At 47.4% G+C, this 14600-nt stretch overlaps 1 protein-coding gene across 3 annotated transcripts; it reads right to left on the minus strand.

The window, feature by feature from the left end:
* Window positions 1-37: 37 nt before the first annotated feature.
* Window positions 38-13551, minus strand: LOC136492711 (plant cysteine oxidase 3-like). Of its 3 annotated transcripts, XM_066488711.1 has the most exons (8): window positions 13304-13551; window positions 12915-13075; window positions 12268-12415; window positions 11697-11897; window positions 10294-10412; window positions 10101-10210; window positions 266-364; window positions 38-172 (listed from the first exon to the last, which is right to left on the minus strand). In XM_066488711.1, exons 1-6 carry the CDS (start codon window positions 13455-13457, stop codon window positions 10196-10198), a joined length of 798 nt encoding a protein of 265 aa, XP_066344808.1. In that variant the 5' UTR covers window positions 13458-13551; the 3' UTR covers window positions 38-172; window positions 266-364; window positions 10101-10195. The 3 variants fall into 3 exon arrangements, with proteins under 3 accessions (XP_066344808.1, XP_066344809.1, XP_066344807.1); XM_066488712.1 differs by having other exon boundaries at window positions 38-364; window positions 10294-10409; XM_066488710.1 differs by having other exon boundaries at window positions 38-364.
* Between the last annotated feature and the right edge of the window lie 1049 nt (window positions 13552-14600).

The following is a 14600-nucleotide window of genomic DNA, read 5'->3' on the forward strand; positions in this document are numbered from 1 at the left end:
CAAGGAAATAACAATCTAAAATGATTTCTAAGTAACATTAGTAAATACCTAGTCTCACATCGGTACATCAACTTTTGAAAAGTTCCTTCTAAAAACAAGTCTCAAACATGAAAACAGTACATCGGTGTTTGACACGCCCAAACAATACCTACTAGCTGTTACAAAGCAAAACCTGTAATGCAACAACCAAAATGATAAAAAAGACAATAACATAAAGTGCATCGTCAAAATTTAGAACATAGAAATAAGTTCCAACAGAGATTACCACTGAAATAAGTTCCACTTGATTGTCTTTGCACGTGTCAGTGGCAGTGCTAGGCCCGTTGAAAGGACTGAATAGCCCTAAGAGGTAGTTGAATTGAGTCTGAAAAATAAATGTAAACAAATCTTAGCCTACAAATATACAGTATTTGCTACTTCACCTCCCCTTGATGTTTAAACCCTAGAACTAAAAGGGTCACACTAAGATCTAGTCCTTAGGCTCATCGTACCAAACGTGTCCTTAGTCACAGGCGCACTACGACTATTATCCTTAGGAGAAAAGATGAAATCTATGATCTAAGAGGACACTAACATGCAAGGATTTTGGATCTCAGTCAAATATGGCTTGCACACAAAAGCACACAGAAGTACCAAGCCAACTCTAGTCACCCCTTTGCATGGTGAGGTTCTAGCAATAAAAAGATTATACTAAGTTTGAGTCCTTAATTAGTGCCATCAAGCTAAACATGTCCTTACCAAACATTGACATGAAAATAGTGCAAGAAAAAAAGGAGGCAAATAGATAACCAGATTTTTACCGTGGTATTGGTTGCCAAAACACAACCTTGCAACATGTTTGAGCTCCACCGAGATATGTTCTCCGTCACAAGTATCTTTCGGACATGGAGTTGGCTTGTCACACAGATATTACCAACAAAGGAAAGTGTCATGAGTCACTAAAGCTCAGCACCACCCCGACTTTTATGGTCACCTTGACGTCGTTTGCACTATGAATGAATGAAGAGGGCTCCTCATCCCCTCCACACCATGTAACCGTGTCGCCCGTCCATAACATGATCGGAGGGTCGATGATACCGGAAAATAACCAAGGGTCTGTTTGTTTGGCTGAACTAGGTTGGCCCATCCGGATGCGTAGAGCATGGGCATTTCTAGACAGGCTAGAACGGTACAACTTCTTTTGTTTGGTGAACTTGTATTTGTTGGCCCTGGCTTTGTGCAGATGTTGTTTGTTTGCCAAGCGTCTGGTAGAAACAAATTTTCCCCGGGCCAGGCTCCATGTTGCTTTAAGTTGTGCTGACCAGGCTCGGTTGAACGTCCAGGCAAATAAACAAAGTCTCTTGTAGCTCAGGAGCCTGGCCCAACCCTCCATATAGGCAATCAAACAGAGCCCAAGTACTGCATCTCAAGGATAACTACGGCCACTAAGACTGCCTAGATGCTCCCATACCTAGATAACAACTTCTCTATATCTTGTTCAGCACTTTGGAGAGCCAACTTTGCTCTCTTTCTTTAGCTAGTGAAAACTAGGAACAAAGGATGGAAATAATTTGGAGATCTAGTTTGAAGCTGTTGAAGGAGATTTTTTTTACCAAAATTTCCGTTCCTATCAAAGTATCAATACTGCATTCTATCAAGGGGAGTGTTAAGAACCAATGTCTATTTCTATCAATACTAGATTTGACAAGGGGAGTGTTTAAGAAACAATCAGATTAGAGTGAGTAATCTCATCTCACGGATAAGTAAGACAGATTAGTAACTAAGCATTAAAAGTAATTGTCTGTTTAATCGTATATGCATAAATATTCAAGATCGATCAATGGAAAACATAATTCATTCATTTCTTGTTGTCAGTTCTCTTTCCGTTCAAACACCGATATATGCACACCACACACTCTGTGCAGCCTTCACAGCATGCAGCCCCAGTTAGTTAAGACGGCACTGTGGCAACACCGGTGACAATTTTGCATTGAAACCCATGTTAGAGAGGTATGTCATGGGCCTAGCGGGGAGAGTTGTCATGTGGGGCAAGATATTCACCCATGGAGCAAAGAAGGCAAGCGCAGAGAAAGTGGCTAGACTGGCGCCAAATTGAGGGCAATCCTAGGTGCATCATTAGTTGGTGCTAACTTAGAAGCTTAGCAAGAGTGATTAGGAGAGAATTAAAGGGTGATTGGGCTACCTAATGGCTATGTATACCGTGAGCTACCCTAGGAATAATCAAGCAAGAATTGGAAGGAAAAGCCTTCTCTCTAGCTTGGCCGTGGGAAAGCCCCCCGGCCAGCCCCCCTCTCTCCCTCTCAACCCAAGCCGCCGCCATAACATCCTAACATCCGGTGTCAGAGATGCCAGGTTCTGATGAGGGGGATAAGCAACCGAATGTGCCACCGTCGCCGAATCCCATCACCAAGGCACCGGCCGACCTCACCCAGCAGATGGCGTCTCTCTTCACGCGCCTGGAGGCCCTGGAATCCTGGCCGCCGGTGTCGGGTATCGATATTAGGGATACCCAAAGCAAGGAAGTTAGCGCCCACGCTGACTTCCCCGGATGGTTCGAGACGTATTAAAAGGTCTCGCCCACCCCAAGGCCGCGGGCTCTGTCTCGCCCGACCTCGAGGCTACGGGCTCCGTCTCGCCCGACCCCTTGGGTGCGGGCTCCGTCTCGCCCGACCTCGATGCCGCGGGCTCCGTCTTGCCCGACCTTGAGGCCGCGGGCTCCGTCTCGCATGACCCCTTGGGTGCGGGCTCCGTCTCGCCCGACCCTAAGGACGCAGTTTCCGTCTCGCCTAAGATCACGGGCTCCGTCTCGCCCGACCTCGAGGACGCGGGTTCCGTCTTGTCCGACGGGGACCCATACCGTCGCCAATCACTCCAGGTCCAAGTGTATGGGCCTGGGTCAAAACTCTGACGCCGAGGAAGAGGCTGGCACGCCCCGATGTAACCCGTGACCATGACGGGCCAAACCTGGGGATTCACATCAAGAACAGTGTCGGGCGTGCCGGTGCTGTTCTGTCTAATCCTCGTAAGGAAGCTGACAGGCACGTCAGTTCACCACGACGTCCGCCGGGACGGAGTGGAACGCCATGACCGGCAGATGACGCCTGTGCATGGCACCAGTGACGAACAGGGCCGCGACATAGAGTCGTCCCTGTTGACATCTACAGGATCGGCGGGACCCGCATGAAGAAGAAGGATCCGGCAACCCTAGAAGCCTTCTTCTCTCTCCTATAAAAAGGGAACCCGTGCTTTTCCTTCGTCTATAAAAAGGGGAAGCAGGGCGCCCCATGAAAAGGGGGGATCTTGACACAAGAGCATGACACGAGCACACGGCTGAGCGGCAAGCGAGCTCTCAGCACCTGTTCACTCCTTCCACCAGAAACTTAGGACCCTCTCCCTCTCTCGCCTGTGTTGTAACAATTACCGCAAACCAAGTGCCGGTAATGCGAGCAACAGCGAACTGGACGTAGGGACGTTCTGCCCAAACTAGTATAAACTTTTGTGTCCTCCGAGCACACCATCCGAGCTAGACGCGCAAATACAAATTTACTCGTCGGTGGTCCGAAAACATTGATAGTCGGCGATCACCACCACCACCACCACCACCACCATCACCATGCCGATAGGGTCCCCCTACGGTGTCTGAGCTATGGGACAACAACCGTCTCCACTGCAGATCTGTCCCAACTTCCATCGCCTGCTTCATGTCGACGGCACTACTTTTGTTGCTGTCAATTTGTCATGCGGCATGGGCAACGCACCATCTTCAAGCGGCGGGCGGCATGTCATCCCTGCAGAACGGCTATCTACAGCATCAGCCGCCTTGCAGCAGATAAAAAAGATGGAAATTGCGCAGGAGCAACTGAGTAAGAAGAGTGCCCACCAAGTGTCGGCGGCGATGTGGCTGCAGGCTTCTGCGTGCCGCCTCCTAGCGTGTCGATGGGTACGGGAGATACACAATCCATGGCTAATTCTGCCCTGCACCCCTTCGCAGCTCCTCTAAGTTGCGCTTTGCCACACGAAGGACCTCGACCTCGTCTGTTGCATCAGGGATCTTGGGCAGTTGTTTCCCCGGTGGGTGGCAAACTCAGAGTCTGCATCGACGGTTGGGGAGGCGCACCCCTCCTTGCCATTCTCTATTGGAAGCCCTCCTCTCTTCTCTATGCGGTGCGGACTACGCCATGGGATCCAGGTGGTTGTACATGTGCACTTATTACGTGTCCACCTTCGGTTGAAGAGGCCGCAAAAATAAGAGTCCAAATCTATTTCAAGTTGAGAATAATAAAATAAGGCTAGATGTAAAAGGCTTGTTTTTAGTTGTTAGATTTGTGGTGAGTCGAGTCATCGTTATAAGCTGGTTAGGTTGCAACTCGAGGACGAGCTACTTGTCCAGAAGGGGTGTAGTGTTAGAGGTGTATGTCATGGGCCTATCGGGGAGAGATGTCATGTGGGGCAAGAGATTCACCTGTAGAGCAACGAAGACAAGCGCAGTAAATCAAGAAAGTGGCCAAATTGGTGCCAAATTGAGGGCAATCCTAGGTACACCATGAGCTGATGCTAATTTAGAAGCTTAGCAAAAGTGATTCAGAGATAATTAAAGGGTGATTGGGCTACCAAATGGCTATGTATACCCTGAGCTACCCTGGGAATAATCAAACAAGAATTGAAAGGAAAAGCCTTTTCTCTTGCTCGGTTGTGGGTAAGGCCCCCGGCCGTCCTCCTCTCTCCCTCTCAACCTTAGTTGCTGCCATAACATCCTAACATCCAGTATCGGAAGATGACAGGGCCCGGTGAGGGCGACAAGCAGCTGAAGGTGCCACCATCGCCAAGGCGCTGGCCGACCTCACCCAGCAGAAGGCGTCTCTCTTCGCGTGCCTAGAGGCCCTAGAATTCCGGTCGCCAGTGATCACCACCTTTCACCATAGTGCCGCCAGGTTTCCCCTATGGCTTGCCGATCTATGGGACAACAACTGTCTCCATGCCAGATTCCGTTGCAGATCTATCCCGACTTCCATCGCTTCAGCGTCGCCGTGTCATCCCTACAGACCGGCTATTTGCTACAGTAGCTGCTTTACATGAGACGAGAAGATGAAGGAGATTGCGTGGGAGGAGCGTGTAAGATGAGTAACCGCTAGGTGTCAGCGGAGGTGCAATTGTAGGCCGCTGCGCGCAGCCTCTTAGCATGTCGACGGGTGTGGGAGATGCAGAATCTACAGCTGATTTTGTCCTGCACCCCTTCACAGACGCGCAGAGGACCTTGATCTCGTCAGTCGCATCAGGGATCTTCGGCTTGCTATTTTCCCCGTGGGCGGCACACTCAGAGTCTGCGTCGATGGTTGGGGAGGCGCACCCATCATTGCAATTCTCTATCGAAGACCTATTGTCTTCTCTATGCGGTCTGAACTACGCCATGGGATCCAGGTGGTTGCATGTGTGCAGTTATTGTGTTCGAATGGTGTCCACCTTCGATTGAAGAGGCCGCAAAAATAAAGAGTCCAATCTATTTCGGGTTGAGAATAATAAAATGAGTCGAGATGTAAAAGGCTTGTATTTAGGTGTTAGATTTGTGGTGAGTCGAGTCATCGTTATAAGCTGGTTAGGTTACAGCTTGAGGACGAGTTGCTTATCCAGAAGGGGTGTAGTGTTAGAGGCGTATGTCATGGGCCTATCCAAAAGAGATGTCATGTGGGGCAAGAGATTCACCCGCACAACAAAGAAGGCAAGCCTAGCAAATCAGGAAAGTGGCTAGATTGGCGCCAAATTGAGGGCTATCCTAGGTGCACGACTAGCTGGTGCGAATTTAGAAGCTTAGCAAGAGTGATTCGGAGTGAATTAAAGGTTGATTGGGCTACCTAATGGCTATGTATACCGTGAGCTATCCTAGGAATAATCAAGCAAGAATTGGAAGGAAAAGCACTCTCTTGCTTGGCCTTGGGAAAGGCCCCCGGCCGCTCCCTTCTCTCCCTCTCAACCCAAGCCACCACCATAACATCCTAACATCCAGTATCAGAGATGCCAAGTCCCAATGAGGGCGACAAGCAGCCGAAGGTGCCACCGACACCGGATCCCATAGCCAAGGCGCTAGCCAACCTCACCTAGCAGATGGCGTCTCTCTTCGCGTGTGCCTAGAGGCCCTGGAATCCTGACCGCCTACGATTAGCACCTCCACCACCGTGCCAACCGGGTCCCCCTATGGCTGGTTAGGCTATGGGACAACAGCTGTCTCCATGCCAAATTCCGCTTTAGGGCTGTCCCAACTTCCATCGGTCGTGCCATGTCGACGACATTGTTTTTGTTGTTGTCGATTCGTCTTGCGGCATGGGCAGCACCCCATCTTCAAGCAGCTGTGCCGTGTCATCCTTGCAGACCGGCTATCTGCAGTAGCAGCTGCCTTACAGCAGATCGAGAAGATGAAGGAGACTACACGGGAGCAGCAAGTAAAAAGAGTGCCCGCCAGGTGTCGGCGGTGGTGCGACTTAGGCTACTGCACGTGGCCTCCTAGCACGTCGACCGGTGCGGGAGATGCACAATATGTAGTTGATTTTACCCCGCACCCCTTCAGAGCTACTCGAAGTTGCACTTCGCCGCACAAAGGGCCTCGACCTCGTTAGCCGCATCGAGGATCTTGGGCATGTTGTATCTCCCGTGGGCGGTAAACTCAGAGTCCGCGTCGATGGTTCGGGAGACGACGCACCCCTCACCATTCTCTATCGGAAGCCTTCCTCTAATCTCTGTGTGGTGCGGACTACACCATGGGATCTAGGTGGTTGTACGTGTGCAGTTATTGCATGCGCAAGGTGTCCACCTTGGATTGAAGAGGCCGCAAAAATAAAGAGTCCAAATCTATTTCAAATTGAGAATAATAAAATGAGCTTAGATGTAAAAGGCTTGTTTTTAGGTGTTAGATTTGTGGTGAGTCGAGTCATCGCTATAAGCTGGTTAGGTTGCAACTCGAGGACGAGCTGCTTGTTCAGAAGGGGTGTAGTGTTAGAGGCGTATGTCATGGGCCTACGGGGAGAGATGTCATGCGGGGCAAGACATTCACCCGCAGAGCAACGAAGACAAGCGTAGCAAATCAAGAAAGTGGCTAGATTGGCGCCAAATTGATGGCATTCCTAGGTGCACCATTAGCTGATGCTAATTTAGAAGCTTAGCGAGAGTGATTCAGAGAGAATTAAAGGGTGATTGGGCTACCTACCTAATGGCTATGTATATCGTGAGCTACCCTAGGAATAATCAAGCAAAATTAGAAGGAAAAGCATTCTCTCTTGATTGGTCGTGGGCAAAGCCAACGGCCAGCCCCCCCTATCCCTCTCAACACGAGCTGCTGCCATAACATCCTAACATCCAGTATCAGAGATTCCAGGTCCTGATGAGGGTGGCAAGCAGTAGAAGGTGCCACCGCCGTCGGATACCATCTCCAAGGCGCTGGCCGACCTCACCTAGGAGATGGCGTCTCTCTTCGCGTGCCTGGAGGCCATGGAATCCTGGCCGCCGGTGATCACCACCTTTCACCATTGTGCCGCCAAGGTTACCCTATGGCTTGTCGGGCTATGGGACAACAGCCGTCTCCATGCCAGATTCCGTTGCAGATCTATCCCAACTTCCATCGCCTGCATCATGTCGACACCACTACTTTAAGTGGCGACGCCGTGTCATCCCTACAGAACGACGATCAGCAGCAGTCGCCACTTTGCAGGAAACAAGAAGATGGAGGAGATTCTGTGGGAAGAGCGAGTAAGATGAGTGCCCTCCAGGTGTCTTTGGCGGTGTGGCTGCTGCGCGCAGCCTCTTAGCGCGTCGACGGGTGCGGGAGATGCAAAATTTGTAGCTGATTATACCCTGCACCCCTTCGTAGCTCCTCCAAGTTGCGCTTCGCCACGTAGAGGACCTCGATCTCATGAGTCGCATCGAGGATCTTAACTCAGAGTCTGCGTTGATAGTTGGGGAGGAGCACCCCTCCTTTCAATTCTCTATCGGAAGACCTCCTGTCTTCTCTATGCGGTGCGGACTACGCCATGGGATCCAGATGGTTGTACGTGTGCAGTTATTGCGTTCGGATCGTGTCCACCTTCGAATGAAGAGGCCGCAAAAATAAAGAGTCCAAATCTATTTCAGGTTGAGAATAATAAAATGAGTCGATACGTAAAAGGTTTGTATTTAGGTGTTAGATTTGTGGTGAGTTGAGTCATCGTTATAAGCTAGTTAGGTTGGAGCTCGAGGACGAGTTGCTTGTCGAGGAGGGGTGTACTGTTAGAGGCGTATGTCATGGGCATATCAGGGAGAGATGTCATGTGGGGCAAGAGATCCACAGAGCAACGAAGACAAGCGCAGCAAATCAGGAAACTGGCAAGATTGGCGCCAGATTGAGGGCAATCCTGGGTGCGCATTAGCTGATGCTAATTTAGAAGCTTAGCACGAGTGATTTGGAAAGAATTAAACGATGATTGGGCAACCTAATTCCTATATATATCGCGAGCTACCCTAGGAATAATCAAGCAAGAATTGGAAGGAAAAACCTTCTCTTTGCCCGGCCCCCTCTCTCCCTCTCAACCCGAGCCACCGCCATAACATCCTAACATTCAGTATCGGAGATGCCGGAGATGCCATGTCCTGATGAGGGGGACAAGCAACAAAAGGTTCCACCCCCGTCGAATCCCATCGCCAAGGCACTGGCCGACCTTACCCAGCAGATGGCGTCTCTCTTCACACGTCTGGAGGCTCTGGAATCCCAGCTGTCGTTGATCACCACCTTCACCACCATGCCGCTAGGGTTCCCCTACGGCTTGTCGGGCTATGGAACAACAGTCATCTCCATGCCAGATTCCGCTATAGATCTATCCCAACTTCCATCGCCTGCGCCATGTCGATGGCACTGCTTTTGCTACTGTGGATCCGTCATGCGGCATGGATCGTGCACATATTCAAGCAGCGGTGCCGTGTCATCCCTGTAGACAGGCTATCTGCAGCAGCGGCCGCCTTGCAGCGGATCGAGAAGATGAAGGAGATTGCGCGGGAGCAGCAAGTAAGAAGAGTGCCCGCCAAGTGTCGGCTGCAGGCTGCTATGCGCGGCCTCCCAACGCGTCGGCGGGTGCGGGAGATGCGCAATCTGCAGCTAATTCTGCCCCGCACCCCTTCGCAGCTCCTCCAAGTTGCGCTTCGTTGCACGGAGGATCTCGATCTCATTCTCGTCAGCCACATCAGGGATCGTGGGCATTGTTTTGGGTTGGCGCACCCCTCCTCACCATTCTCTATCGGAAGCCCTCCTCTCTTCTCTGTGTGGTGCGGACTACGCCACGGGATCCAGGTGGTTGTATGTGTGAAGTTATTGCGTCCGGATGCTGTCCACCTTCGATTGAAGAGGCCGCAAAAATAAAGAGTTCATATCTATATCAAGTTGAGAATAATAAAATGAGTCGAGTCATCGTTATAAGCTGGTTAGGTTGCAGCTCGAGGACGAGTTGCTTGTCCAGGAAGGGTGTAGTGTTAGAGGTGTATGTCATGGGTCTATCGGGGAGAGATGTCATGTGGGGCAAGAGATTCACCCACACGGCAGAAAAGGCAAGCACAGCAAATCAGGAAAGTGGCTAGATTGGCACCAAATTGAGGGGAATCCTAGGTGTGCCATTAGCTGGTGCTAAGTTAGAAGCTTAGCAAGAGTGATTCAGAGAGAATTAAAGGGTGATTGGGCTACCTAATGGCTATGTATACCGTGAGCTACCCTGGAAATAATCAAGCAAGAATTGGAAGGAAAAACCTTCTCTTGCTCGGCCGTGGGCAAGGTCCCCGGCCGCCCCTCTCTCCCTCTAAACCCGAACCGCTGCCATAACAACCCATCTCAGCGTTGAACAACATAAATAAATAAGCTAAAAACCTGATCACTGCTCAGGCTAGTCTCTCCCTCTAAACCCGAACCGCTGCCATAACAACCCATCTCAGCGTTGAACAACATAAATAAATAAGCTAAAAACCTGATGACTGCTCAGGCTAGTGAACCTGAATCCCTCTACTAAACTGACTAGGAGAAATTACTCTGAAAATTTATCTCTTCACTGAAGCACAACAGTTTTTCCAACAAAGGAGAACAGAGGGGAAAAGCTAACCACAAAATGACAAAGTATAGATTGGCGCAGCATTAGAGCTCTACTATCAGCGAAGAGGCACCCAGCTGCTGCTTGATGCTCCGGTTCATCTTAGATCATGTCTGAAGTTCCTAGATAGAACCAAAAAAGATCATCAGGAATTCTGTTCAATCACCTTCGGCAACTGCAGTGTATAAAACTTATATGGTTATACCTGTACAGTTGGACCGGTATACATGCCAGTTTGCATGTGGACATTCACTCCAGTGTTTATGGCCTCCAGCCATGCATAATTATCTGGGTTACCAGCTAACCTTTTGCGTCCAGCTGCTGCTGTTGGAGCATCAAATGACCATGAGAAAACAAAAATATGCTGCAAACAAAACACTACTGCCGCCTACCACTAAAAACAGCTACAAGATTTCCAAAAACTAATACAGCATCTCCATGAAGATGGTTTTCCTGAATTGTGAAAAAAAAAAAGACAAAACAAAAGGACATCTATTTAAAGTACCTAAAACAACACCAGTGGCAATACTAATAGCAAGGCAATAGGATAGATCCTAACCTGCACCGACCTAGGGCACAGATCAAATTACACGACTCACAGTGGCAGGTATGGGATTCCTGGCATGAGGAAGACCTCTCACCATTCATGATCGGTAATCATCCAATGCATAAGTGGTCCTGCAAATCTATCTACCTCCTAGGCTGTCTTATGCAATGAGGGCCATTTCTGAAAATGGTAGGTTTCTCTGTTACTGTATTTTCTCTACTGAACGTGAGTTGTTTTACCATGTTTCATTGAACTGTAGCCTACAGAACCTTAGAAATGCTCCAGAGTCACGGTAGGCTGCTGGTTTTACTGCTTCCATTCTCTAATTTCAAGTGCATTATACTAGGCTTCTACACACCCAGCCATACCTATCATGGGCAATTAGGCTTGCGTAAGGCCAACTCAATCAACCAGAAATCCTATTTAATTAAAAAAAAGGGCGTACCCAGTGCAGAGAGCTCCCGCTCTGTGCGGGGTCTGGGGAAGGGTGTCAGTAGCAAGCCTTACCCTCGCCTGTGCAATGCGAGGAGACCGCGACTCGAACCCGGGAGCTTCCGGTCACAGGCGGTAAGACTCTATGAATCATGGTTCCCACCTCATAAAGCAGATCCTCTGGATATTTGTTTTTCTAAAAATTACAAATGTCTATGATGATTGTTATGTTGCTTCCACCAAATAAACAGACTGAATGTCTTATGGTCCAGCATTATGCCAGGTGCGCACAGAAACTGCAGCACCCATCATCAACCAAACCCTAGCACAAGGCAGTAATATTGCTTTTCCCATTAAGTCAGCTGAACAAGAGATAGAAACATCAGAGAATAGTCCCTTGAACTGATTTGTATTCTACCTATTAATTCAAGATTTTTAGGGAGCCTCTCCCATTATACACACACCAATCATAGGCACACTACCATCTCAATATGCAGTATGATGCGAGACCCTGGCCCTCAGTCTTCTGTCCACAACTCATACACCCTACGCTATAATCCAGCCAAACCGATAGCAATGATCTTTTCATAACAACATACGATATGATGAGAGAGAGGGGTTTCACTTACAGAGGCTTGAAAATGGATAGTCATGAAAATAAGTGCAAAGCCGACCAGCGTCAGCGTTATATGGTGGAGCTAGGACATCAAGAACAGCACAAGAAGATACTGAAGTGAAGCAGTGCAGGTTCCCACCACTTTGAGGATACAAAATGGAGGTTGGACATGGGGCAGTACGAACATCATCCGTATGTAATTTGGCCAACCTTGCTGTATACCAGGATCAAAACAATCTTTCAGTAACCAATCATATTGTTTATAATCTATACAAGATTAGGCTCTTAGAGAATCACGAAAGCTGAAGGCAAGGAAATAACAATCTAAAATGATTTCTAAGTAACATTAGTAAATGATACAGATGGCTGAAATGCATAAATGTTTTCTTTTTTTTTCTTCGAACGCACAGGAGAACTATCTGTCAGTGTATTAATAGGTAAAAACTGTCCAATTCCGTGCCGAATCCACAGCTGGGGTTAGTTTCTTATCTTCTGAATAAACTTAGAGTTCTGTACTGGAATATCAATAACTCGTAATGAATAGACAGAAAACTTGTGAAAGTGAAACAAAGCTGGATAACAACCTGGCTGGCTACTTGCTAGGACAGTAGGCTCTATCCAATCATATGATTTCACATGCATGGAACCATAAAGGATTTTGCTCAGTACAGTCATTCCTGGATGGTCATGAAGAGGAATGACAGATGAAGTTGGCAAGCAGAATATTGCAATCTGCAAAATACATGGGAAATAAAGAAGATATGTTAGATAACCACTAAGGTTATAAGCAGCATTTGCATTGTAGTTCTGGTAAAAGAGAAACTGAAGTCAATCAAAACTAAAACATACAAGCAAAGCTCGCTAGTTTGTGAAAGCTGAACTAGGGAACCGCAGTAGTGAGCAATCATAACAACTATGCAGTTTAATGGTGTACCAAACCAGTAACATAAATACATAATATATAGCTCTTCAAGTACAGAGGAACACCTAACGGAAATGTACTTTAACTAGAAGAAAGGAAAGGGGAACAAAACTACTTCAAATAGAATGGTCAACCAGGAGGCAGCAGTTCACCTGACTAAGCCTCCTGTGTAGTTGTTAGCCAATAGGAATCAAGTGGGGGTTATATAACGAAGAAGATAATTTGAAGTCCATAATTTTGCAATAGTCGTTGCAGTTAGCACAATTCTGGCAACCTAATAGTTGAACCAAGATTAAGAAGTGAACTCACAGAGAACGCATCACAGCTGTAGATATGAAGGTACTTGATGGGCCGCGCCCACCGAGGCAGCCTTCCTGAACCCCTGAGCAAGTTGGAATCAAAAAATCCATGACCCCTGTCGTCCTCAAGATTATAATCTCTGAGCCCAACATCCGCAGGAGTGATTGTATCTGAACATCCGACAGAATTTCATCATAAGATAGATAAATAAGGCGACAATCCTAATTACTAACTCTTAGTGCATTGTTCGAAAAAACGCACACTCTTACCACAGGAGAGTATGAAAAGATATCAAAATTTGCGCAAGCCTGGGCCTGGCCATGGGTGAACTATAACACGCCAATAGTAGGGGAACAGGTCGAAATTCAGTACTGTACTAGAGGAGAGAAGGATGTTACCCATGAGAGAGGTGATGCTGCGGATGACATCAGCGGGCGGGGGAGACGACGAGGCGGCGCCGGCGGCGGAAGGGGAGGGGAAGGAGCGCTTGCAGAGCTCGTAGAGGGCCTGCACACGGGACGACTGCGGCTGCGGTGGCACGCCCCACGCCATTTGACGATTTCAAGGGGGTCCTCTTTCCCTACGCGGATTAGCGTCTTGGATGTATGGGCGCAGTGGCGCAGCGAGCCTGACAAGCCGACGGGGGAGGGAGGGGCCGGGTGAACAGGGGATGGGGAAGGGGGAAGAGATAAATACTGTTGGATACAGTACCATTTTTGGTTCAAACACTAGTAGTGTATTCAGCGGCAAGATTTGAATTATTTTATTCTATCTATATCTATATCTTTATTCTACCTATATCTATTATATCTCTATCAAATATATGTATATATCTCAATTCTATTTATATCTGTATCTCTATCGATAGATATAAATATAGAGATATATATGATTTATATATATATATATATATATATATATATATATATATATATTCTATTTATATTTATATCTCTATCTATAGATATAAATTCAGTACTATTCTATTTATATTTGCTAAGGACCTATATATATTCTATCTATATCTATATCTCTATTCTACCTATCCTATTATATCTCTATCTAATATATGTATATATCTCTATTTTATCTATGGCCCCGTTCGTTTCGCTGGAAAAACTAAGCCGAAACATTGTTCCGACTGATTTATTATGAGAGAAAAACACTGTTCTGGCTGAAAAAACAAGCTGAAAAGTACGGATTATAAGACAAGCGAACCGGGCGTATATCTATATCTTTATCTAATATATGTATTCGTATATGTATGTCTATCTCTACCTGTATTTTTCTATTGCTATCTGTCTATCTCTATCCTTAATATTAAATAGCCTGATTTTCTTCTTCCATCACTTCGAGAGGCCTCCCTTCCCACACGTGATAGAGTGAATTAGGAGAAACTACTTATTTCAGCTCTCAAATTCCTAGATCGTTTCAAAGAATCATTTCACAGAAACAGCGTAGAATCACTTCTCAACAAAAAAAATTGTTTAGCTTCCTACTGATTCAGCCTAAAAGTGGCTTTGGAGCTCTCCAAACAAGCTCTTAATGTATCATGTACGGATCTATGGGAAAAGGGGTGGAGAAGGAGTTGGACAAGGTGGTGGCTTTGGTGGTGTGAAAGTTCTAAACCCCTTGGCACCTTTACATCTAAGTTCACTTACAAAACAATCTAAGAAGTCCTGGGACTATCACACC

Source organism: Miscanthus floridulus, chromosome 11 (genome assembly GCF_019320115.1).
Source record: "Miscanthus floridulus cultivar M001 chromosome 11, ASM1932011v1, whole genome shotgun sequence".
NCBI lineage: Eukaryota > Viridiplantae > Streptophyta > Magnoliopsida > Poales > Poaceae > Miscanthus > Miscanthus floridulus.